Source organism: Oncorhynchus kisutch, linkage group LG6 (genome assembly GCF_002021735.2).
Source record: "Oncorhynchus kisutch isolate 150728-3 linkage group LG6, Okis_V2, whole genome shotgun sequence".
Classification (NCBI taxonomy): Eukaryota; Metazoa; Chordata; class Actinopteri; order Salmoniformes; family Salmonidae; genus Oncorhynchus; species Oncorhynchus kisutch.
Genome location: NC_034179.2, coordinates 84,243,078 through 84,269,913, shown reverse-complemented (window position 1 = coordinate 84,269,913; position 26,836 = coordinate 84,243,078). Strand labels below are relative to the sequence as shown.

The 26,836-nt window shown below is 42.4% G+C and overlaps 1 protein-coding gene across 1 annotated transcript; it reads right to left on the bottom strand.

Moving 5' to 3' along the window:
• Positions 1-1,744: 1,744 nt before the first annotated feature.
• LOC109893591 (CD97 antigen) lies at positions 1,745-26,268 on the bottom strand. The gene is made up of 19 exons (XM_031828044.1): positions 25,813-26,268; positions 21,279-21,356; positions 19,635-19,817; positions 18,451-18,603; positions 18,079-18,300; positions 17,634-17,762; positions 17,227-17,270; positions 17,019-17,123; positions 16,095-16,248; positions 15,724-15,843; positions 15,375-15,565; positions 14,992-15,153; positions 14,314-14,508; positions 13,755-13,972; positions 13,541-13,607; positions 13,351-13,442; positions 13,005-13,173; positions 12,299-12,400; positions 1,745-2,747 (listed from the first exon to the last, which is right to left on the bottom strand). The coding sequence occupies exons 1-19, from the start codon at positions 25,841-25,843 to the stop codon at positions 2,706-2,708; spliced, it is 2,457 nt and encodes an 818-aa protein (XP_031683904.1). The 5' UTR covers positions 25,844-26,268; the 3' UTR covers positions 1,745-2,705.
• Between the last annotated feature and the right edge of the window lie 568 nt (positions 26,269-26,836).

Sequence of the window (26,836 nt, the reverse complement as noted above, 5' to 3'; positions counted from 1 at the left end):
CGCAGTCATCCCCCTCTTCAAAGGGGGAGACACCCTGGACCCAAACTGTTACAGACCTATATCCATCCTGCCCTGCCTATCTAAGGTCTTCGAAAGCCAAGTCAACAAACAGGTCACTGACCATCTCGAATCCCACCGTACCTTCTCCGCTGTGCAATCTGGTTTCCGAGCCGGTCATGGGTGCACCTCAGCCACACTCAAGGTACTAAACGACATCATAACCGCCATCGATAAAAGACAATACTGTGCAGCCGTCTTCATCGACCTCGCCAAGGCTTTCGACTCTGTCAATCACCATATTCTTATCGGCAGACTCAGTAGCCTCGGTTTTTCGGATGACTGCCTTGCCTGGTTCACCAATTACTTTGCAGACAGAGTTCAGTGTGTCAAATCGGAGGGCATGCTGTCCGGTCCTCTGGCAGTCTCTATGGGGGTGCCACAGGGTTCAATTCTCGGGCCGACTCTTTTCTCTGTGTATATCAATGATGTTGCTTTTGCTGCGGGCGATTCCCTGATCCACCTCTACGCAGACGACACCATTCTATATACTTTCGGCCCGTCTTTGGACACTGTGCTATCTAACCTCCAAACAAGCTTCAATGCCATACAACACTCCTTCCGTGGCCTCCAACTGCTCTTAAACGCTAGTAAAACCAAATGCATGCTTTTCAACCGGTCGCTGCCTGCACCTGCATGCCCGACTAGCATCACCACCCTGGATGGTTCCGACCTAGAATATGTGGACGTCTATAAGTACCTAGGTGTCTGGCTAGACTGCAAACTCTCCTTCCAGACTCATATCAAACATCTCCAATCGAAAATCAAATCAAGAGTCGGCTTTCTATTCCGCAACAAAGCCTCCTTCACTCAAGCCGCCAAGCTTACCCTAGTAAAACTGACTATCCTACCGATCCTCGACTTCGGCGATGTCATCTACAAAATGGCTTCCAACACTCTACTCAGCAAACTGGATGCAGTCTATCACAGTGCCATCCGTTTTGTCACTAAAGCACCTTATACTACCCACCACTGCGACTTGTATGCTCTAGTCGGCTGGCCCTCGCTACATATTCGTCGCCAGACCCACTGGCTCCAGGTCATCTACAAGTCTATGCTAGGTAAAGCTCCGCCTTATCTCAGCTCACTGGTCACGATGGCAACACCCATCCGTAGCACGCGCTCCAGCAGGTGTATCTCACTGATCATCCCTAAAGCCAACACCTCATTTGGCCGCCTTTCGTTCCAGTACTCTGCTGCCTGTGACTGGAACGAATTGCAAAAATCGCTGAAGTTGGAGACTTTCATCTCCCTCACCAACTTCAAACATCAGCTATCTGAGCAGCTAACCGATCGCTGCAGCTGTACATAGTCTATTGGTAAATAGCCCACCCTTTTCACCTACCTCATCCCCGTACTGTTTTTATTTATTTACTTTTCTGCTCTTCTGCACACCAATATCTCTACCTGTACATGACCATCTGATCTTTTATCACTCCAGTGTTAATCTGCAAAATTGTAATTATTTGCCTACCTCCTCATGCCTTTTGCACACATTGTATATAGACCCCCCCTTCGTTTTCTACTGTGTTATTGACTTGTTAATTGTTTACTCCATGTGTAACTCTTTGTTGTATGCTCACACTGCTATGCTTTATCTTGGCCAGGTCGCAGTTGCAAATGAGAACTTGTTCTCAACTAGCCTACCTGGTTAAATAAAGGTGAAATAAAAAATAAAATAAAAATACAACATATTTTAATATTTTATTGAATTAAAATATTGCATGGCAAATAAAGTCTAAATCAGAGAAGTTACAGTACAGTGGTAAAAGCATGCCATTTCCCAGTAAAAAACAATCATACAAATGATCTTTACTAAGAAAATATTTACAATGATTTTCATTTGTCCTTATTTGACAGGATGCACACCTTACTAGAAACAATAACAGTCATGATCATGATTCTTGTACATTTTTTGGTTGATCTCTTTTAAAATTGAGATACAATTATAAAACTATATACACAAAATATACATTTCAATCTGACATGATTTCAATCTGACTCTCACAACTCGACCTTGTTGTTTTAAAGAATAATTGTTTTAATAAAACCATGATAGTTTATGACTATTTTTGATATTTTGTTGCTTTCATCTGTTTATGTATTTTACGATCAGAGAAAGTACCTGGATAATGCATAATGTAATAATCCAGTTGTCCCTGGTCAAACCATGCAGGACTAGTCCACTCTTTTACAGTAGGAGGGGGGTTTCTCATCAGCATTATATAATCCAAAGAATTTCAAGGTTGGAAAAAGACACATGAAACTGTGAATAGGAAAACCAGTGTAAACCAATAAATAACTTTTTTATCGTTACTCTTTGGAGTTAGCTTAAAATAATATCCAGGCCAGCCCATGAAAAAGTACAGTAATATTTACAAAATCTTTAAAAAATGTGCACAATACTGCTTAAAGCGAAATAAAGTTGTCACAAAAAAAAAACAGACATCAACCATCCCATCAATCTATCCTGGTCCTTTTGTGCTCTTTTGGCAAGACAGCACAAACAGATCTCGGACCAGGCAAGCATTAACTTATGCCTGTCATTAAACCAGGGTGATTATGGTTTTATGAAACTCCCAGGTGTTGCTAGGAGGTCACGAGGTCAGGCATCATGGGGTCATGTCCAGCAACCAGCGTCCAGCCCCCTAGATCTGAGACTCTCCCGTGTTCTGTGCGCTCTTGGATGTCTGTGGGACACAGACAGAGAGAGGGCAAAGACAGATAACAACATCAATCAGTTGCTTTTTGATCAGACTCTGTCATCACAGTCCTTCATTATTAATGCACAAGTGGCTCTGCTGTCTCTCTCTTTCAATCGCAAGACAAAATGCTTCACTTAACACCTTCCTCACCCACCTCATTATCTTTAGGGACTATCGGCTCTGGCCCAGAATCACACGTTTGCCTATTTTATGGAAATCATCAAAAATGACAGTTCTTTTCCTCCTTTGTTGTGCTTTGAAAGGTTTTTAAAAATTGCCTTTGAACAATCTCACTTGAAGGAAATGACTAGACTGATCACACCTCTGCTCAGGCCTGAACATGATGTCCCAAACCATGGTCAGTAATGATTAGCAATTAAATTAATGAACTGATTCATTAAAGATGTCTCTGGATGGGGAAAGAAGTGAGAATTTTCCAATGCGCTGTAAAACAAATGTTCCAAATTGGCCGTTAACCCGATAAGAGGCTGCCCTCTGAGAAATTGAGATTGAAGTACTCAAGTTTGGATGTTTGCACATTTGACCTGTATCTAAATATTCTAAATATGCTTATTTCCTTTGTATAATACAGTAAATGTAATCTTTTATCCAGAACTTTAACTTGCAGATCAGCCTTAATAATATTACAGATTCTGGGTTCTATCAAGCAAATTTGTCTAATTTCTAATCCCCCTATTATTATTATTATTTTATTTTTTCAGCACTATCAATCCTCCCCTGATTGGAGAAAACTAACGGCCAACAATACTTATTGTACTGCTACTCACAGCTATCTTCGCTCACATATACAGTACACTCTAATCTTAATTCCAACCCTCCGTTGTCCACAGACTAACCCATCTTTCCTAGTACACTACCATTTGACTATTTCCTTTTGCAATACATTTTTTTGTCTCTACTGTGTTATTGACTTGTTAATTGTTTACTCCATGTGTAACTCTGTGTTGTCTGTTCACACTGCTATGCTTTATCTTGGCCAGGTCACAGTTGCAAATGAGAACTTGTTCTCAACTAGCCTACCTGGTTAAATAAAGGTGAAATAAAAAATAAAAAAACATCCTTATATTTTACTGTGATGGGTCTTGAACCTCTCTATTTGTACCCTTTCTACCAAGATTACTCTAAAGATAAATACTTTACCGAAGAGTGTAATCATATTTCCCATCGATTTATCGTGGTTCAGATCTCCTAACAGTACAGTTTGTAGGTCCATCTGAACAGCGATATGACTTACAGTGGTTTGTGAAAGTATTCACCCCCCTGGCATTTTTCCTAGTTTGTTGCCTTGCAACCTGTAATTAAATTTGATTTGTTGGGGGTTTGTATCATTTGATTTACACAACGTGCCTAGCACTTTGATGATGCAAAATATTTTATTTGTGAAACAAACAAGAAATAAGACAAAAAAACAGAACTTGAGCATGCATAACTACACCCCTCCCCTCTTGGGATCGGTCTCTATAAGCTTGGCACATCTAGCCACTGGGATTTTTGACCATTCTTCAAGGCAAAACTGCTGCAGCTCCTTCAAGTTGGATGGGTTCCGCTGGTGTAGGGCAATCTGTAAGTCATACCACAGAATCTCAATTGGATTGAGGTTTGTGCTTTGACTAGGCAGTTCCAAGACATTTAAATGTTTCCCCTTAAACCACTCAAGTGTTGCTTTAACAGTATGCTTAGGGTCATTGTCCTGCTGGAAGGTGAACCTCCGTCCCAGTCTCAAATCTCGGGAAGACTGAAACAGGTTTCCTTCAAGAATTTCCCTGTAATTAGCGCTATCCATCATTCCTTCAATTCTGACCAGTTTCCTAGTCTCTGCATTATGCTGCCACAACCATGCTTCACTGTGAGGGTGGTGTTCTCGAGGTGATGAGAGGTGTTGGGTTCGCACCAGACATAGCGTTGTCCTTGATGGCCAAAAAGTTCAATTTTAGTCTCATCTGACCAGAGTACCTTCTTCCATATGTTTGGGGAGTCTCCCACATGCCTTTTGGTGAACACCAAACGTGTTTGCTTATTTTTTTCTTAAGCAATGTCTTTTTTCTGGCCACTCTTCCATAAAGCCCAGCTGTGTGGAGTGTACGTCTTAAGGTGGTCCTATGGACAGATACTCCAATCTCCCTGCTGTCAAGCTTGGCAGCTCGGCAGGTTATCTTTGGTCTCTTTGTTGCCTCTCTGATTAATGCCCTCCTTGCCTGGTTCGTGAGTTTTGGTGAGCGGCCCTCTCTTCGCAGGTTTGTTGTGGTGATATATTCTTTAAATGTTTTAATAAAGGATTTAATGGTGCTCTGTGGGATGTTTAATGTTTCGGATATTTTTTTATACCCCAACCTTGATCTGTAGTTCTCCACAACCTTGTCCCTGACCTGTTAGGAGAGCTCCTTGGTCTTCATGTCACAGATCATGTGACACTTAGATTGCACACAGGTGGACTTTAACTAATTATGTGACTTCTGAAGGTAATTTGTTGCACCAGATCTTATTTAGGGGCTTCATATCAAAGGGGGTAAATACATATACATATACGCACCACTTTTCCCTTTTTTATTTTGTTATTTTCATTTCACTTCACCAATTTGGACTATTTTTGTGTATGTCCATTACATGAAATCCTAATAAAAATCAATATAAATTACAGGTTGTAATGCAACAAAATAGGAAAAATGCCAAGGGGGATGAATACTTTTGCAAGGCACCGTAACAACCACTTTGGACCTGACTCCAAAACCGAGCCACTGAAGGACAACACCAAAAGAGATCTGTTTGTGTTTCCTCATGACAGAGTCTGCACAGGGCTGACTGTTCAATGTGTCATATATTGAGGACTTTGTTTGTGGCGGAATTTTATATAATAGTTTACATTGAAAAGATCAGATTGATGCGTCCATTTCTTGTTTTGTATGTCAGTTCATAAACCTGATTCAAAGGTATTGGGACATCAAAAACCTGTTCCCAACTAGCTTGAATTTTATGCTGTATAGTTGTCAAACCTCTCAACCCTATATTGAAACTGGTACATTTTATGATTTATACCTGTCATTTTAAGCCATGCATGGTTTTTCGTTGGAGGCAGACAAACAAATTAATTTCTTTCTGTTTTGAGTAATTGTTTCTTCTATTTTTGTGGCAGAGCTACAATGACTTGGTTATACTTCTGTATTTATCTCCATACACATTTGTTAATTTCTTGTGTGACATAATTTTACCGTCCTTAGATACATGGCCATTCATAAACATGATACCTTCCTTCTACATTTCTTCCCCCCAAAAAGCAGTACATTGGAGTTTAGACATATTATTTTCTGTTTAGACATATTATTTTACTCATCGGCTGACAACATGGTAACGACTGGACCGGAAACGACTACGAGTAATGAGAGCACAGCACAAGAGAACACCACAGCAACTGTCACAAGTTCTGCTGCAACAGCGGGCCACAAACAGATGCAGGTATGTGTCTGTGGTTGGAGGAAAGTTACATCACACCATGGGTTGAGGATCCACCAGGGGAAGAAGGGGTGTTTGGGTAAAGAGAGACAGAGGCCTCGCATTGATTACTTTCTGCGAAAGCGATCAAATCAGTCGAATGAAGCACAGCAACTGGACGCAAACCATAGTTTGCAGTGCATCAGTACCACTGTCATGGAGGACGTAAACTCAAGCACCGAAGTAACAACTGAGGTGGAACCAACAACAGGAGTGGAACTCACCCAGCCTCCCAGACCTGCAGTCGAGAGGAGACTACCAGGGCACAGACCGTATGTGAAGTGGCCTGGCGCCAGTGACAAGAAGTTGTGGGAAACAGTTACCTTGACCCTCGAGAAACTTCGAGGCACAGTGGAGAAGAAGTTGGAGAGGATGAGGGACATCATCTATGACTACGGGACAGAAAGATTTGGAGTGGAAGAGGCAAAAGGTGGGAGAAAGGTTCCAACCCCACCAGTTTCCAGGAGGCAACAAGAAATCAAGCGCCTCGTTCAAGAAAGGCGACAGCTTAAGAAACAGTGGAAGAAGGCCTCGGAAGTGGAAAAGGAGGGCATAGAGGCACTTCAGGCTGACATCAAAACCCGGTTGTCATCCCTCCGTAGAGCAGAGAACCTACGGAAACGCAGAAGGAAGAAAGAACAAACTAGAACTCGATTCTATAAAGATCCCTTTAAGTTCCTTAAAAGTTTCTTCACGAAGGAAAAAAGTGGAGCTCTAAAAACAACAAAGTTATCCCATCCATTGAACCCCCGGAACATCATATTGAGACCAGCCCTCCGACATGGAAAGAGGTGGAAAACACAGTTCGACGGGCAAGAACAGCATCAGCCCCGGGGCCAAGTGGAGTCCCGTACAAAGTGTATAAGAACGCACCAGACGTCCTGAGGTTCCTCTGGAGGCTTATGAGAACAGCTTGGCAAAAGAAGATAATACCCAACGTGTGGCGTATGGCAGGCGGGGTCCTGATCCCTAAGGAGAAGGATGTAGTGAACATCAGCCAATTCCGCCCAATCTCCTTACTGAATGTCGAGGGTAAAATCTTCTTTAGGGTCATTGCCCAGAGGATGGCCGAGTACCTGCAAAGGAATGCGTACGTCGATACATCTGTACAGAAGGCAGGAATATCAGGGTTCTCTGGCTGCTTGGAACATTCCAGCATGATCTGGCACCAGATCCAAATGGCCAAGGTGGAGAAAAGGGACTTCCATGTAGTCTTTCTCGACCTCGCCAATGCATTTGGCTCTGTGCCCCATGAACTCCTGTGGTCTGCCTTCAGATTGTTCCACATACCGGACACCATCACAACCCTGGTGAAGTTGTACTTCCAGGATCTGCAGTTCTGCTTCACCATCTCAGAGTTCACCACCTCATGGCAGTGCCTGAATGTAGGTATAATGGCGGGATGTACCATTTCTCCGTTGGCATTCATAATGGCAATGGAGGTTATCATCAGATCCTCAAAATGGGTTGCTGGTGGACAGCAAGTCGACTCTGGTTTCCGCCTCCCTCCACTCAGAGCCTACATGGACGACATTACAACATTGACCACCACTGTCCCATGCACCAGGAGACTGCTCAGAAAACTTGAGGAGAACATCAGCTGGCCCGTATGAAGATTAAACCATCCCAGTCACGCAGCATCTCGATTGTCAAGGGAGTACTCTCTGACCTGAAATTCTTCATCGGAGATGACCAAATCCCAACAGTGCCTGAGCAGCCAGTAAAAAGCCGGTAAAAAGCCTTGGTATGATGCAAGCCTGAAGGACAAAGACCAGGTGCAACAGCTGCGCAAAGACATCAGTAGTAGCCTACAGTCCATCGACAACACCCAGCTACCTGGAAAGTTAAAGGCCTGGTGTCTGCAGTTTGGTCTCCTACCCCGGGTGTTGTGGCCCTTAGCAGTGTATGAGGTTCCAATCTCAACAGTGGAGAAGATGGAAAGAGGAGTCACAGGCTACTTAAAGAAGTGGCTCGGAGTTCCACGATGCCTTACCACCATAGGCCTCTATGGAGATGGTGTCCTCAAGCTGCCCCTCACCAGTCTAACAGAGGAATTTGAGTGTTCAAAAACCAGACTCCAGATGACACTGAATGAATCTCTAAACCCAGTGGTGAGCAACAACGTGCCGACCTTGGCTACTGGGCGCAAATGGAGGCCAGGAAAAGCAGTGCAGGAGGCAACAGCAGCCCTCAGACATGCTGACATTCTGGGTCATGTTCAGTAAGGGAGAGGAGGCCTTGGGCTAACTAGCCGTGCTGCTTGGAGTAAGGCCACTGCACCAGAGCGGCGGAAGATGGTAGTGCAGGAAGTACGCCATCAGGAGGAGGCTGCAAGGTGGGCCAAGGCAGTCTCTCTTTCCAAACAGGGACAGTGGACTCGATGGGACTGTGCCCTCTGTTCCATGCCAGCCAACCTCAGGCACATTCTCACAGGGTGTAAAACAAGCCTCACCCAAGGACGCTACACTTGGCGTCACAACCAAGTCCTTAAAAACCTTGCGTCCGCCCTGGAGGACAAGCGAGCTGCCACCAACTCCCTACCACCCCCAGCAGCATCACACCCCTTACGGACAAACTTTGTCCGCGAAGGGGCTAAACCACCGAAGAGAGGCTCGACACCATTAGAGCGAGACCAGCTGCGCTTGGCCCGCGACTGGAAAATGCTAGCTGACATTGGCCGGCAACTTGTGTTTCCTCCGGAGATCTCAACCACCACCCTAAGACCTGACATGGTGCTCTGGTCCTGTTCGCTCAAGAAGGTCTTCATCATTGAGCTCACAGTACCCTGGGAGGACTCAGTAGATGAGGCTTATGAGCGAAAACATCTGCGCTATGCCGATCTAGCTGCCGAAGCATGGCATCATGGCTGGAACACAGAAGTCCGACCAGTGGAGGTGGGCTGCAGAGGTTTTGTGGCAACATCTACAACCAGACTGCTTAGAGACCTGGGAATTAAGGGCCAGAGCCAGCGTTCGGCAATCAAAGCTGTATCGGAGGCGGCAGAAGGCAGCAGTCAGTGGCTCTGGATGAAGAGGAAAGACCCCAGCTGGGCCCCGAAGTGAGAGGGCCAGGAGGTATGCGGTCAACAATGCTTGACTCAGGGAGGAGGACGCCCCTGCCATGCATAGTCCCATGGGATGTTGGCTATCAACAACAAGGCAACTCCTATGACTAATTGGGAATGGGACGCAAGCATAGGATTGATCACCCTGTCGCTGGCCGCCTTTGGGGAGGGTGTATAGTGTGAAAGGCCGAAACACCCTAGGAACCAAAGGTACACTACTGACGATGCGCTCCCCAAATTTCACCAGGCTCACTGTTCATTAACTCTTGGAAGTGCTTGCACAAAGGATAGTAACATCACAACCTGTGTTTTTGGAATCTGTAATATTTGTTCTGCCTCTTCTGGAGGATGAAATGAGTATTTTGACCAGCTTTGTATGGCTTCATTTTAAAAGAAGAATACTTTAAACAGGGCTACGTTATCACACCGCCGACAATGGTTTGTTTTAATCAGCAGAAAAGCAAAAAGCTCACTTTTGACATTGGATGTGCCTCTTAGTATCCACCTGGAAAACCAGTTTGGATTTAGATATCATTTTGGTGTAATAGAGGCTTTAAGAGAGAGGTTTAATGCCTTAATATCCAAACTCATGTTCGTTATAGAAATATAACTTTATCAGGTTTGCCATTAAAATTAAACATTTTTTTCTCGCATGACTTGAAAAAGGATCCTCCTGAAGCCATTAGTAAATATATAAACTGAGATATCAATAGAGAATGAATCAGGGTAACTTTCCCGTAGATGGACAGGTGTTTCCCTCTCTAAGATTTAAGGATCATATCTATTTGTTTTCTATCGAAGTTAAGAGTTCCAAGAGCGGTCAACTTTTCTGGTATATGTACACCAAGCACAAACTTCACCGTCCACCCATTTAAATCCGGAGGCCACATGGCAAAGTTTAGAGACCCAATCCATAATATAATACACTGATCATAGGTGAGTTTCGCCCAGAGAAACTATCCAGGTCCTCAATAAGGTTGAAGGGTCAAGATTGAGGACTCAAGAAAATCTTGAATCATTGGCGTACATTGATACTTTTGTCTCTAATTCATAAATGTTTTGCCCCGGCAATATGTCACTTTTTGGGGGACCAAATTCACAAAAAAGTGAGTTATCGATCTGTCATTCTCATTAAAAGCAACTCTAAGAAGCGGTACATCTGTTCTGTGAGCTATTTCTATGCTTCCCATTCTTAAGTTTAGTTTTTGTGTCTTTTAATTTCAGCTTTGTACACCAGCTGAAAGTACAATATGTTTGGTAATGTAACATATATCACAGTGGATTAGATGGCTCAAGGATGCCCTACACTATGTGCTTGTTTTTTCACATACTAAAATTAGAATTTTAGCAACCAGGAAATGGGGGAGTGATTTCTGCAGTGCAGCTTTAATGATATCACTAGGTCAGATTTTTACAGCTAACAGTTCAATGGCTATAACAAATAAGTTGTGACAGAGGGCACATTGTTTTACTCCTCTTGACTATTCAACATTCTCAGAGAAGTAACTTATTTATTATTTTGCATGAAGAATTGTTGTACATTACCCATCTTATGAGAGATTCTGCAACAAACAAAAATATCCGGGCACTTACACAGATTCTAGACAGGATAAAGGGCTTTCTCAAAATCTGCTATAAAGATTAGACCTGGTTTCCCTGCATTCCCGTAGTTTTCCATTATTTCTAGTAGTTGTGTAATGTTGTCTCCAATATATATTCCTTTTAAGAATCCCGTCTGATCGTGATGAATAATGTCTGGTAGGACATTTTTAATTCAATTTTTTTTTTGCAAGATACTGCTTTGTACTGCCTTCCTGGCTCCTGCTTCAGTAAGAGAGTGATCATTCACTCTTTCTGTGTCCGACAGGTGGCAATTAATATATGATTAATTAAAACATAATAGTAGTGGATCTTTCAGTAGTTCATAAAAAGTTGAATATATGTCTATTGGAATGCCATCAAGGTCAGAGGTTTTTCCCATCTGAAAGAGTCAAGTGCCAACCTTAGATTGTCCTGTGTAATTAAGGCCTTCACAATATTTTTTTGGTGTCTGAAATAGTTTAACATGATTTTTTGGGGAGAAAGATATAACAAAACTCATTGTCAAATGAGGTTTGAGGAACTTGACAAGAGCTTGTTTAAAATATGTTTATCCTTTTGGTGAGATAAGAATTTATCCATCTTTGTAACTTTTTCCTTAGGTTATTTTTGGTTGTGTTTCTATATTGAAGGTTTAGGAAAAATTGTGTGCATTTTTTGCCATTCTCCATCCAATTTGCTCGGTTTTTTAGATTAGTTAAACATGATTTTCTCATGAATAAGTTCCTCAAACTCCTTTTATGTTGTGTATAGATTATTCAGTGCTTCTGCAGTACTAGCTTGATTAAGCCTCCTACAAGTCTATCTTATGAGATCCGGGTGTCTGAGCCAATGTCAGTCAATTCCAACGTGCCCATAATATTCATAATCTCTGAGCACCAGAGGGTGATAGTTGGTAGTATGATTTCCTTTACAGTCTACTGACTTACTTAAAACTGTAAGTGTTATTTGTATCTAATTAGATTATTATAAATATTTTCAAAGAAGTTTGGATGGTCATTATTCGGTCCATATAAATGTATGAGCTATATGTTTATCATCAAGTAGTATAATCAAAGCAATCCATCTTCCTTGAGGATCTATTAAAACGTATTACACCTCAAGATCTAGAATTTCTTAGTACATGACAGAAATAGATTTTACCATCCCATTCTTTTTCCATGGGCAGTTCGTCAGAATATACTTAATGACTTTCCTGTAAACAATAAATATGGTATAACTTTTACTCACAGAACTTTTATGCAGAACTTTTCCTCGTGTTCGCTGTCACTCAAATTCAACAGTGTTGGAGGACATGTACTTACATCACATTAAATGACTTTCTGCTCTTTTAGATATTGGCTACTCAATTAGTAAGAGATAATACCTGTGATTTGCTGTTGCTTGACTGGTTGGAGGAAAACTCGGAGTACTTCGTCTTCTGCAGTGCACAGATGCTGTCCAGGATCTTGCCATACTCCTCTCTCACCTACAAGGTGCAAAAGAGAGCACTATGAGCAAAGACGGTAGAGAAAGCTGGTCGAGCAGGGGTGGGAGGAAGGGAATAAGTAGACCAGAACCAGCTGTTCATTCCTCCATTGTTCCTGTCTCTGTAAGTAGGCGTTCCTTCTCTAGTGTGACCATGTTTGAGCATGCGGTAAAGCATGCTCATGAGAGAGAGGGTCATTTACATAGACAGAACCTTGACCATTTATTTCAATGGTAAACAGCTTTTATACATCATCTTAATTATCCACAATAGTTGTTATGAGTCCAACAAGCACATATTCGCCTACCCTTAACTGTAGGCCCTACATGGGGACTATTTATACAATGCTGAATCACTCCCCCTAGGCTTTTGTTAGGGGGAGGGTCTTTGACTTGGTCCTTGACATTTGGTTTGGACTGCCAGAAGCTTCCAGAATGATCTTATGTATTGATGATCAATGTTATTTCAGGTTTTTTGGTTCGCGGCCCACTACTGAGATTACATTTCATCCCACCAAGCCCAACAGTTTGGACTCATCTGTACGATGTCCATATTAGAACTGCTTCAAGGACCCTGATTGACAGAGTCTTGAGTCGTGACGTACCTGTTTAGAGAGCAGGCAGTGCATGAGGAACACTAGGACCCCCTGCAGGCTGTTGAGGATGGTGAACAGGTACGACATGGCCAGCGTGCTTTCCTCAAACTGGAAACAGCCAAAGATCCACATGGTGCCCAGCACACACAGCTGAGCCACTGCAGTTATGGTGAATGCCCTGCAGGAGGCGACAAACACACAAAGTTAGATCGAGAGCCTGGGTCACAACATGTCATTTTATAGTAAGGCCTGTTTTTTTCCCACATGGAAAAACAGTGGCCAGGAAAAACAGTGGTCCTTTGTTATGGGCTATAACGCAGCCTGTGTGAGAACGTCCATTTCTTTGCCGGCTCACTTGATTTTGCGGAGTTTGTCAAGGTCAGGGTTCAGGCTGGAGAACTTCTGGGCCAACTTCCACACTGTGATGAGGAAGAAAAACACATTCACCTAGGAGGGGAGAGGGAGATAAGTAGAACTCTAACATGACACAAAACATTGTAAGTAGGAGTGATGAAACTATTCCACCTTTCATCTGTGATACGCACCATGATGATGATACAGACAGGGCCAAAGAAGCTCCAGATGAATCCATCCTCAAGGTTGAGCCAGCAGCTAAAACACACAATGCACACATGAAGACACACGAATACCTGATCTCTATAGTACACAACAGAGAAGGACAGAGAGTCAGACAAATATATATATAGGGAATCCAGTCAGGAGATGACACTGTCAGGGATCAATGTAGTGGTCACTCACTGTCGCTCGGTTCCGTATCCTTTGGCGTTGGCGAGGGCAGAGATGGCGACGATGACAGCAGGAACGCCGTAGCCCCCCGCCATCATGTAGAGGGGCCTGAAGGTGGTGTTGAAGACCAGGACCACCATCCTGAAGAGCTGCACTCCCTCCAGACACATCCAGCAGAACGCTGACAGGAAGAAGAAGTGAAGCAGCCCAGCCACCACCGCACAACCAGCCTGAGGAAGAGAGGGATGAAGAGAAAGGAAATAAAGGGGTGAGAGTGATCGAGAAAACGAAATGACATATACTGTAGATAGTGATAAGGTTCACAATACAATAAGTTACCCACAACTGAACACACAATCGTTGCATACATGAACATTTCTTCCTACTAAAACATTGTTCTCACCACCCACATAGACAGAGTACGTACGCCACATGTAAATGTTACACACATTGTCACATGGACCTCCCACGCCCAGAAAAGCTCAGTGGAGTTTTCCTTATTCAATCTTGTTCCCGAGGGCAATTCTGCCTCGAGGGCAGAGCGTATGTGATTGGTTGGATGCAAGCTTACCTGGCTCTCGGTGCGTGAGATGCCGACGAGGAAGATCAGGTTGGTGATGAAGAGGCTGAGGCAGAGGTGGAGGTGGATGGTATTGCGGGTACTCCGGATGGAGCGGATCAGGGAGAAGGTGAGGATGCAGATGAAGAGACACAGCAGGGACAGGGACAGGCCCACCCAGGTGATCAGCTGCAGCTGGAATGTGTCCTGGAGGAGGAATAGAGGCGAAGACACGTCACCATATAGTCACAGCAGTGGAGGCTGCTGAGGGGAGGATGGCTCATGATAATGGCTGGAATGGAGTAAATGGAAACCATATGTTTGATGTATTTGATACCATTCCACTTATTCCACTCCATTACCACGAGCCCCAGTTAATGTGTCACCAACCTCCTATGAGTCACAGTGACTGACACAACTTTCATGCATGTGTCTTAATAATATAGACAACATACCCCTGGAGAAATAATAATGGAGCCCTATCTAGCCAGGCAAAACACAGAACTAATTTAAAACAAAAAATATCTTCATGGATTCACTGTTCTCAAATGAATGCCAGCTTTTTAAAAGCCAAACGATCTCCTATTGCACAATTACATAGAAAGTGAAATGAAACTATTAGAAAAGGCATTGTTCCTGCTCTATCTTACAACAGAAGTACAGCCAGACTAAGAGAGAAATCGCCCTCACCTTGAACTCATAGAGAGCCATAAGAACAGCAAAACTGCTGAGATGGTAGCAGGAGCACACAGTGTGGGTGGCATTGGACTGCACCAGGAAACAGCCTCGATCAGACCAGGTCCCTTCTCCCAACTCATCCCAGTACACACAGGTGTAGTTCCCTTCATCTGACTGGGAAACAACATTCATAATTACCATAGAAGAGAAGTAGAAAAACTACGTTACTTCAGGACACTTCACATAGTGACCATCCCAGAAAAAGCAAAGCAGGTTCACTCAGATGTCTGCATAGATCTTGAAATATATTTCAGCATATGAAGAAGATTTGATACTGCCACATTCACATAGACCATAATAATGGGATAGAGAATGGGAATGCTTTTGCTCCTCACCTCCTTCAAATGGGAGAAGGTGAATGTGACTGGCTCCTTGAGAAAGGATGTGTCCTTGTTACTCATGGTGGCCGTCACCACTTTTGAGTTGATCTGAAAGCTGTGGCCCTCCTGTGCCTGCAGCCCTGAGAAGGAATGGTTGGTGGATGTCTCCAGACCCTTATAGCTGAGCAGGGACACCGTTGCAAATCCTGAGAAAGCAAATGTTTAAGTCTAGGAGTTTGTACACTGTGTACATTCATTTCACATTATATCATTACATTATAAAGATTGGTTCTGATGATTGTGGTGGGATTATGATGGCAGTGTTGAAGCTGATCATGAAGATGAGGATGATGAAGATGGTAACCTGGGTAGGAGGTGTCTCCAGCAGCAGTCTCCCAGTGGCTGTCTAGCTGAGCGTGTGTAGAGGACAAGGTGAGGGGCCCCTGGGGTGAGGAGGCATTTCTCTGCACCAACAGCTCCACCTCTGGAAGTAAATACATTCACATCTTCACAAACAGGCCTACAGTAGGTGAGATGTTACAACTCTCAGAATGGTTATCTGTTAGAAAGGCAGACTTGTGCGCAGGAAATTATGCAATGAAATGTGACAAATGAACATATTCTACGAAGGAAGTTATAACAACTTGTCTTCCGTTAGGTGGCTTCAAAAGCCAAACAATCATGGCTGAGTTTATGTTGTCTGGACTCATGGCTGAGTTCAGGATGTTCTCCTACCGGTATGAATTTTGAACCTCCTGGTCTCGGGGTGTTTCAGCAGAGGTCCTATAATTCTCAGAGCAGTCTCTACCAGGTCCAGCAAGACACTCACTTCCTTGTTATTTTTCAGAGGCCCGCCAGACAGGAGCCTGTCTATAGCAGACAACAGAGTCTACAGAGACAGAGAGAGGTGGGGGAGGAGGGGTACATAGACACAGTCAGAGAGGCTGAAACTTTTATTTGTCTCATGCACAAGTACAGTGACATTCTTAACTTGCAAGCCCTACGCAAAATTGCAGTATTCAATATCAAAATAGTAGAACTGATAAAATAAATCAATGAAATAAAACACAAGAAATAAGAGAAGAAGAAAAGAAGAAGAAGAATGTTATATACAGCAGGGTCAGGGCCAATTCTGAAATGTACATCAAATCAAATGTATTTATATGGCCCATCAGCTGATATCTCAAAGTGTTGTATCGAAACCCAGCCTAAAACCCCAAACAGCAAGCAATGCAGGTGTAGAAGCACAGTGGCTAGGAAAAACTCCCTATAAAGGCCAAAACCTAGGAATAATCCTAGAGAGGAACCAGGCTATGACCAGTCCTCTTCTGGCTGTGGCGGGTACATGACTATATATTTGGCATACACTAACCACAATGCTATGTTTAGAAGTCATACAGTGAAAGGAGGCTAGTTTCCAATATAAGCTAGAAGTACCATCAGTCGTTGTTTCCCTGCATGTATCCTTTCCTTAATGTGTGTGGGCTGAACATGCATATGTCAACCTCTATGATGGATGCCTGGGTTATAATATAAATATAAGTAAGGGCCTCAAATATAAGTAAGGGCCTCAAATATAAGTAAGGGCCTCAAATATAAGTAAGGGCCTCAAATATAAATAAGGGCCTCAAATATAAATATATAAATAAGCAGTAGTACCTCTAGCAGGGCCTCTCCATCGACTTGTTCTGCTGTATTACTCTCACTCAACTCCAGACAACTGGTCCTCATCAGGGCTACAGCATCCTGCAGACCTGGGATGACCTGAGAACGAGGGATGAGTAGAGAGAGGAGGAAGTTAGTCTGTATATTGTTCTGCAGATACCTGCAGGTGTGAATCATTACACTGTATACTCATGTGGCTTACCATCTTAAGATGTTTCTCGCTCGCAAACGTGTCACAGTTCAACTCTGTGGAAAGAGAAGAGATGAGTGAAAAAGGCATCTTAAATGAAACTATTGATGAAACTATGGGGTGGCAGGGTAGCCTAGTGGTTAGAGCGTTGGACTAGTAACCGAAAGGTTGCAAGTTCGAATCCCAGAGCTGATAAAATACAAATCTGTCGTTCTGCCCCTGAACAGGCAGTTAACCCACTGTTCCTAGGCCGTCATTGAAAATAAGAATTTGTTCTTAACTGACTTGCCTAGTAAAATAAAATTGAATAAAATGAAATTAAGTGATGACAACTTGATCATGCAGTGGAAGTATTGCAATTTGAATGTTGAAACAGCTCCATCTCAATGAGAATGATGATCTATAAATGTAATTCTCACCAGTACATCTCCCCTGCGGGTCTCCGTAGTTGGTGAATCCTGAATGACACGCACACCGATGGCCACTGTTGGTGGCATTATGGCACGTTCCATTCCCTCCACAGATAAACTTGTTCATTTTACACAAGTCTACAAAGGAATGACAGAAAGCACAGGTGACATTTTCATAAGATGTTCAGATCTACCTAAAACCGATCAATTCACATAATATCAATTACACATTCTGGTCATAAAGAAATTTGTATCTGGTGCTCAATGAGGAAGAGGAGCAATTGAGCAAAATACATCAAGGGGTATAGATAAAAAAATATTTAATTTTCTTAAAATTCCCAGCTTTTCCCCAAATCCCAGTTGGAAGATTCCTGGAATTAGCAGGAAATCTGGAGGCCTCCAACCAGGATTTCTAGAAAACCCATCCAGGGTGATAATACAATTCCTCCCATACCTTTAGCACCTTGAGCATCCTCACTGTCTGTGGTTGCAGTCTGGTCTGTGGTGGCTTTCTGAACTGTTATTTCCTCACATGATTCTCTATTCCCTGTGAATTGAGCTTTGTCAGACTTCAGGCCAAACCCTGGATTGCAGACACAGGAGTAGTTGCCTGATGTGTTGATGCACTGTGTATGCTTCCCGCAAATTGTGATGTTGTCCACACACTCGTTTCTATCTACATGTGGGTAAAAATGACCATTAGGAAAAGGAAACTCTCACCATTTCATACAGGATGACATCCTTTATATGCCTGATATGCTCTCTGGATGTACTGTACACATCTTTTGATATTTAGTGTTATTACCAGTTCTCTTTGGTATCTTACCTTCACACGTGACTCCTTGGCCAAATATAAATATTTCCACTCCAGTACTGGAGACAAACCCCTCATTGCAGAAGCAGGAGTAGGACCCTAATGTATTGTTACACTCGGCATTGTTACCACAGATGTCCTTATTCTCCAAACACTCGTTGATGTCTTGAGGCACAGAGAAAGGAATAGTCAGTCACACCTCAAATGCAAACGTAGAATATACACTGAACAAAAATATAAAACGCAACCTGTAAAGTGTTGGTCCCGTGTTTCATGAGCTGAAATGTTGCGTACACATTTGTTTACATCCTTATTAGTGAGCATTTCTCCTTTGCATAGATAATCTGGCATATCAAGAAGCCGATTATACAGCATGATCATTACACAGGTGCACCTTGTACTGCGGACAATAAAAGGCCACTCCTAAATGTGCAGTTTTGTCACACAACACAATGCCACAGATTTCTCAAGTTTTGTAGTTATTGTATGGGGAGGCATAAGCTACGGACAACGAACACAATTGCATTTCATCTATGACAATTTTAATGCACAGCGATACTGTGACGAGATCCAGAGACCCATTGACGTGCCATTCATCAGCCGCCATCACCTCATGTTTCAGCATGATAATGCACAGCCCAATGTCGCAAGGATCTGTACACAATTCCTTGAAGCTGTCCCAGTTCTTTCATGGCCTGCATACTCACCAGACATGTTGAGCATGTTTAGAATGCTCTGGATCGACATGTACAACAGTGTGTTCCAGTTCCCGTCAATATCCAGCAACATTCCACAGGCCACAATCAACAGCCTGATCAACTCTATGCGAAAGAGATGTGTTGTGCTGCATGAGGCAAATGGTGGTCACACCAGATACTGACTGGTTTTCTGATCCACACCCCTACCTTTTTGTTAAGGTAGCTGTGACCAACAGATGCATATCTGTATTCCTAGTCATGTGAAATCCATAGATAATGGCCTAATTTATTTATTTCAATTGATTGATTTCCTTATATAAACTGTAACTCAGTAAAATATTTTAAATTGTTGCATGTTGCGTTTATATTTTGTTCAGTACAGTATAGTCACTATAGCGAATAAGTGTATGGATTCCAAAATTGCAGTAGTGCTGTGATCTCTGGCCAGGACTGCAATGTATGTAAATGCTATAAGGTAACTAAAAAAGAGTTGTTTACCTATACATTTTTCAGGTGAGTCAGCTGTGAAGTTCATCCGCTGTGATGATGATCTGAACCCAAGACCACATTGACAGTAGAAGCTCCCATTGGTGTTGATGCATGCTGCAGTCTCACCACAGATATGTGGTGTTTCAGGGCCATTGTTATAGTCATCACTAGGAGGAATACACTCATTCTCATCTGGGGTCAAAGACAGAGGCATTGAGAAAGTGTGAAGAGAGGTAGAATGGTTGGGGAAGTTTTTCACAATTCCTGACATTTAATCCAATTAAAAATTCCCTGTCTTAGGTCAGTTAGGATCACCACTTTATTTTAAGAATGTGAAATGTCAGAATAATAGTAGAGAATTATTTATTTCAGCTTTTATTTCTTACATCACATTCCCAGTGGGTCAGAAGTTTACATACACTCAATTACTATTTGGTAGAGTTGCCTTTAAAATTGTTTAACTTGGGTCAAACGTTTCGGGTAGCCTTCCACAAGCTTCCCACAATAAGTTGGGGGAATTTTGGCCCATTCCTCCTGACAGAGCTGGTGTAACCGAGTCAGGTTTGTAGGCCTTCTTGCTCGCACACGCTTTTTCAATTCTGCCCACACATTTTCTATGGGATTGAGGTCAGGACTTTGTGATGGCCACTCCAATAGCTTGACTTTGTTGTCCTTAAGCCACTTTGCCACAACTTTGGAAGTATGCTTGGGGATATTGTCCATTTGGAAGACCCATTTACAACCAAGTTTTAACTTCCTGACTGATGTCTTGAGATGTTGTTTCATTATATCCACGTAATTTTCCTACCTCTTTCATCAGAACAGAGGACATTTCTCCAAAAAGTACGATGTTTGTCCCCATGTGCAGGCTTTTTTTATGGCGGTTTTGGAGCAGTGGCTTCTTCCTTGCTGAGCGGCCTTTCAGGGTATGCCGATATAGGACTCATTTTTACTGTGGATATAGATACTTTTGTACCTGTTTCCTCCAGCCTCTTCACAAGGTCATTTGCTGTTGTTCTGGGATTGATTTGCATTTTTCACACCGAAGTACGTTCATCTCTAGGAGACAGAACGCGTCTCCTTCATGAGAAGTATGACGGCTACGTGGTCCCATGGTGTTTATACTTGCGTACTATTGTTTGTACAGAGTAACGTGGTACCTTCAGGCGTTTGGAAATTGCTCCCAAGGATGAACCAGACTTGTGGAGGTCCACAAGTTTTTTTCTGAGGTCTTGGATGATTTCTTTTGATTTTCCCATGATGTCAAGCAAAGAGGCACTGAGTTTGAAGGTAGAACTTGAAATTCATCCACAGGTACACCTTCAATTGACTCAAATTAGAAGCTTCTAAAGCCATGACATAATTTTCTGGAATTTTCCAAGCTGTTTAAAGGCACATTCAACTTAGTGTATGTAAACTTCTGACCCACTGGAATTGTGATACAGTGAATTATAAGGGAAATAATCTGTCTGTAAACAATTGTTGGAAAAATTACTTGTCATGCACAAAGTAGATTGACAAAACAATAGTTTGTTAACAAGAAATTTATGGAGTGGTTGAAAAACGAGTTTTAATGACTCCAACAAAAGTGTATGTAAACTTCTGACTTCACCTCTATATAGAAGGTATAATACAAGACAGACATGTACATACCAATGCAAATTTTCCCATTTTTAGAGAATCCTTTAGGACAGCCTGATACATGTTCCATCAGCAGGGCAAGGTGAAGAGCTGCAGAGTAAGCAACAGGCAGATTCTACAATAAGTTGTCCCATTATCGTATGGTCAGTGCTATCCTGGATACTTGGAACATCCCTACCCTAAAGCCTATCCATAACCTTAACCCTCACCTTACCCTAACCTTCGCCCTTACCTTTTTACATTTCAAATTCAATATGGTAGGGACGTCCCTGGATAGCACAGAACATTATTGGTATTGGGGGAGTGCCCTGAACATGTGTAATATTGACAAGTACATGACAAAACTACTTTTGTAGAACCAACCTTTGACTATGATTGTAAGGTTGTAACATTAATCAGTTGGAGAGGTTTCAGGCACAGACACTTGCAGCAATAATTTGTAAAGGTTTAAAATGTTTATCTCTCTCTGTTCAAAATGGTATACCCCCTATCTGGATTTCAGCAAATTGTTCCTACGGCAACTGCGCTCACAGGATATGCCCATCATAACCCCTGAATTGCACACGGCTGTCCGGAGATTCAGACCCATTTTTACCAGGAAGCCATCACCTGGCATGGGACTGTGTGATAATGACTGTAAACCACTTCAGTCTGTATGATAATAAATGGATAGTCAGTCCATTGTGGTAATGGGTGGAGAGAAGAGGCAGCAGTAGTGTGGGATGTTGTGGTCACAGAGAGAGTCCTCTAAAATGACGTGTAGGCACTGTTTAAGTTCCACTTTTATGGTGCTCTCTGTTTCCCTCTAACTAGTAAAAAATATTAAGAAAAAACGTTTTTTAAATAGTGTAACTTTTCATTGAGGAACCATCTGTCAAACAATGTTCTCTGATACAGTAGCTTTGTTCTCTCCCTTCACAACCCTCCATTTATCCTTTTCCACTCCATCTGCCAACCAGACTGACACTAACTTTCCAGCTGCTCCATTGAACTGAGTAGCAGAATGGATCTACCGTGTTTTCCCTCCACAGATAACTGTTTTGCCAGAGTGTGACAGTTGACATCATGGCTTGTCATTATTCTACCCTTAGTTGCCTCTCAAGGCTTATCTATTTCCCCTTGCATAGCTTTCAAGATGGTGCTGATAGACATGGTCGCCCTGTTCATGGCTCCTTTTTATGTTATTTCTCACCTTATTAGCTCAGAACGTCCTTTGCATTATTACATACAGCCAGGAATAACTTTTGAATATTAGAGCGGCGGTAACTTTGATCCTTTGTTTTTACCCCCCAAGGCAATTCCACTTATCCCAGTGACTGCTCCAAGATGCTGCCAGTGGAGGCGTTAATACCACCCACTGCTCCCGAGTATAGTACTCGCTAATGTTCAGTCCCTGGACAATAAAGTAGACAAGTTTAGGGCGAGGATCTCCTTCCATACTGTCCCTTTCCATACAGCCAGCTGGGTTCTCAGTACATCGCGAAGACAGGAATAAAGAACTCTCCGGGAAAAAGAAAGGCAGAGGTGTATGATTAACTACTCATCGTATGATTGTGGTAATGTACAGGAACTCAAGTCCTTTTGTTCACCCGACCTAGAATTCCTCACAATCAAATGCAGTCTGCATTACCTCCAGAGAGAATTCTCTACGGTCATCATCACAACCGTGTATATTCCCCCTCAAGCTGATAACCTGACGGCTTTCAAGGAACCTCACTGGACTTTGTGCAGACTGGAAACCGCATATCCCGAGGACGCATTTATTGTAGCTGGGGACTTTAATAAAGTAAATCTGAGGAAAACACTACTGAAGTTTTATCTACACATCGTCTGCGTCACGCAGTTTCAAAAACTCTCAACCATTGCTACTCTCCCTTCCGGGATGGCTACAAGGCCCTCCCACGCCCAAATCAGATCACGCCTCCATCCTGCTCCTCCCTTCCTATAGGCAGAAACTAAAACAGGAAGTAGCCATGGTAAGGACTATTAAATGCTGGTGTGATCTTGAATCCATGCTTCAAGATTGTTTTGATCACACGGACAGAGATATGTTCTGGGTTGCTTCTGTGAATAACACTGTGAATAACACTGACGTATACACTGACACGGTGACTGAGTTCATTATGATGTGCATAGGGGATGTTGTTCCCACTGTGACTATTACGACTGTGGATAGATGGCAGCATTTTTGCAAAACCACCGCATTTGACCATGGCAACGTGACTGGGCATATAGTTGAGTACAAACAGTCCAGTTATGCCCCCTGTAAGGCATTCAAACAGGCAAAACGTCAGTACAGAGACAAAGTGAAGTCGCAATTGAACAGCTCAGACACAAGACCTACAGTGGGGCAAAAAAGTATTTAGTCAGCCACCAATTGTGCAAGTTCTCCCACTTAAAAAGATGAGAGAAGTCTGTAATTTTCATCATCGCACACTCTAGGAGCTCAGATGCAAAAATGTAATACCAACGTTTCGACAGCCAAGCGGTCTTCATCAGGGTATAATCACAAACACTGCGGGATGACTCGTTTATATAGTGTCAAAAGACACAGGTGTCTGTAATCATGGCCAAGAGTGGCCTAATATCATTGGTTAATAATCAAATATTAAAATGTCATACAAAGAACATACAAACAACAAATGGACAGCATACGATCATAGATTAATTTAACTACACAAGTTTACAAACAATTACAATGGCAAAGTCACAATAATCACAAGAATGGCTTGAGATCAAAGTCTATGTTGAGACCGAAGGACACAAGGGTCTTTATATTAAAGATTGGTGCAATGACAGTGCTTTTTTTGCGAATGCGCTTGTTAAATCACCCGTTTGGCGAAGTAGGCTATGATTCAATGATAAATTAACAGGCACCGCATCGGTAGTCAGCCTGCCACGCAGTCTCCTCGTGGAGTGCAATGTAATCGGCCATGATCGGTGTCCAAAAATGCAGAGTACCGATTGTTATGAAAACTTTAAATCGTCCCTAATTAATCGGCCATTCTGATTAATCGGTTGACCTCTATTATAGATACCACTGTTAATAAAGGCCAAGGAACAGAGTCTAGGATGAAGAATAGGGAGAGTGTCTCTCTCTGGCGGTCTCTCTGTCTACTGCTAATTCCTCTGAATGTGCTCCTTCAGGCTTTTAGTCCTCAGATTCCCAAAAGTCATTCAGTGTTATGACAATGGTCTGTCCTTTAGGTTCCATTCAGTTCTGATGAGTGTCATTGTTTCCATTTTAAGAGCTGTGTCCCTATTGCTCTGTCTTACTCAATGAACCAGTAAAAAGTACTTGCTGATTTTCCACTTACTGGAAATAAGTTATAAATGCTAATACCGTAAAAGGGATTCCACAAGGAAGCAAGACAGATCTATTAGCCACATGTAAAATAGTTGCAATAAACTGAACAACTCAACAATTTCAACAGGCTATTAACAGGATTTGAAATGGATTCCAACCTTTGCACACACAATGGCACGTGGTGTAAAGTAGTTAAGTAAAAATACTTGAAAGTACTACTTAAGTAGATTTTTGGTGAATCTGTACTTCACTATGTATATTTTTGACTACTTTTACTTCACTACATTCCTAAAGAAAATAATGTACTTTTTACTCCATACATTTTCCTTCACACCCTAAAGTACTCATTGCATTTTGAATGCTTCGCAGGACAGGAAAATGGTCCAATTTACAACCTTATTAAGAGAACATCCCTGGTCATCCCTACTGCCTGGCGGACTCACTAAGGACAAATGCTTTGTTTGTACATGATGTCTGAGTGTTGGAGTGTTCCCCTGGCTAACCATACATTTTTAAAACAAGAATTGTGCCGTCTGGTTTGCATAATATAAGGAATCTGAAAGGATATATACATTTACTTTTGATACTTAAGTACATTTAAAACCAAATACTTTTAGACTTTTACTCAAGTAGTATTTTACTGGGTGACTTTCACTTTTACTTGAGGAATATTCTATAAAGGTACCTTTAATTTTCATTAAGTATGACAATTGGGTACTTTTTCCACCGCTGACTCCAACATTCCGCTTTACTTAATAACATTTTTCAGTTGTTCCTAAATGTAGTTTCAGTTTATGTCAGAAATGATGTCTAATGCATTGTGAGAGTAGCCTGGTCCCAGATCTGTTTGTGTTTGGCATGTGACCATGACCATAGGGGTTGTCAAGACAGTAAGAACAGATCTTGGAGCAGGCTAAGCTGAGAGGTGTTCAACCCTGTAGTGACTTCCTGTGGGATCCTGATCATGATGACCTGCCAATGAATTTGCACGTTAGCATTTCAGGCAAATTCTAATTTAAGTCAAATTTAACACTTAGTTATGCTTTGATATCAATGGGAGACTAAGTGAAAATTCAATTCAAGTTAGGATTTGCCTCTTCAAGTTTTTTACTTTACTCTTCATTTAACCATCCCCGACCAAACATAAACACTGTCTGATTTAGTGCTTTCTCTCCCAAACACACAACCTTCTCCATGGCAACATGACTTCTGTGTAAACAGTTTACAAAAAGGACTCACCCAGAATCAGGAGATGCAGTCTGCCTGCCATGGTGAAGAATAATCTCACTATCTCTTCTATGAGAATCACAACGCACAAGATTAGACCAGGGCTGAAACTCTGCCCCTATCTGAACGGTCTATTCAAAAGTGTGATAAAGATCCGTCTTCTCTTCTTCTCAGGAGTTTCTCAGGGTTGTTTTACTGAAGAAAAATGGCACCCGTATCCATCAACTCAGTCAAGCTTCTGTCTAGTAGATTGAGTTCTGCTGACATCACCAGATGAGTGAGAAAATGACAAGTAGTCACTGTGCTCTCATCACTTGCCAAGAAATCTCTGTCTCTGACTTGCTCTCCTTCTCTTCCACCCTGTGTGTTTGACTGTGGTGGTCTGGGCTGTGTCTGGCTCACTGACATACTAAGAGGTTTCTGGGCAGAGTTTCAGTTGAGCCGCTGGTGTTGAGTCACACCCCTGAGACAGTGAGGGGGGGAAATGAGGTTGGAGAACGAGGAGGGGGGTTTTGCAACTGCTGCTATTGATTTTTTTTTTTAAACTCTGCTCTTTAGGGTTCCATGACAACAACACAACCTAAAATGGCCTCTCTCTCTTTCTCTCTCCAATTTAAGGGGCTTTATTGGCAAGGGAAACATTTGTTTACATTGCCAAAGCAAGTGAAATAAGTGTGTACTCTCTGTTTAGGGCCAAATAGCATTCTAGTTTGCTCAGTTTTTTTTGTTAATTCTTTCCAATGTGTCAAGTAATTATATTTTTGTTGTCTCATGATTTGGTTGGGTCTAATTGTGTTGCTGTCCTGGGGCTCTGCGGGGTGTGTTTGTGTTTGTGAACACACTCTCTCTCTTTTTCTCTCCCCAAAGGAATGGAGACATTTCAAATGTCATATTACGGATATATACTGTGCTGTAATGATGTGCAAATAGTTTTCACCCCCTCTCTTTCTATCTACAACCTTGTTTTCCACTTCCTCCACTCTATCAGACTGTATGGTCTAAATTGAATCAGACATTAAGGAGTCTGGGAAGTGAG

What these genes read in the sequence shown, in the direction of transcription:
- LOC109893591 (XM_031828044.1), bottom strand. Translation starts at nt 25,843, where the DNA reads ATGGCAGGCAGACTGCATCTCCTGATTCTGG. An exon ending in ATGGAGAGGCCCTGCTAGAG is followed by an intron (nt 16,249 to 17,018) that starts GTACTACTGCTT and finishes CTGTCTCTGTAG; the next exon opens with ACTCTGTTGTCTGCTATAGA. An exon ending in TGGCTCTCTATGAGTTCAAG is followed by an intron (nt 14,509 to 14,991) that starts GTGAGGGCGATT and finishes TTCCTCCTCCAG; the next exon opens with GACACATTCCAGCTGCAGCT.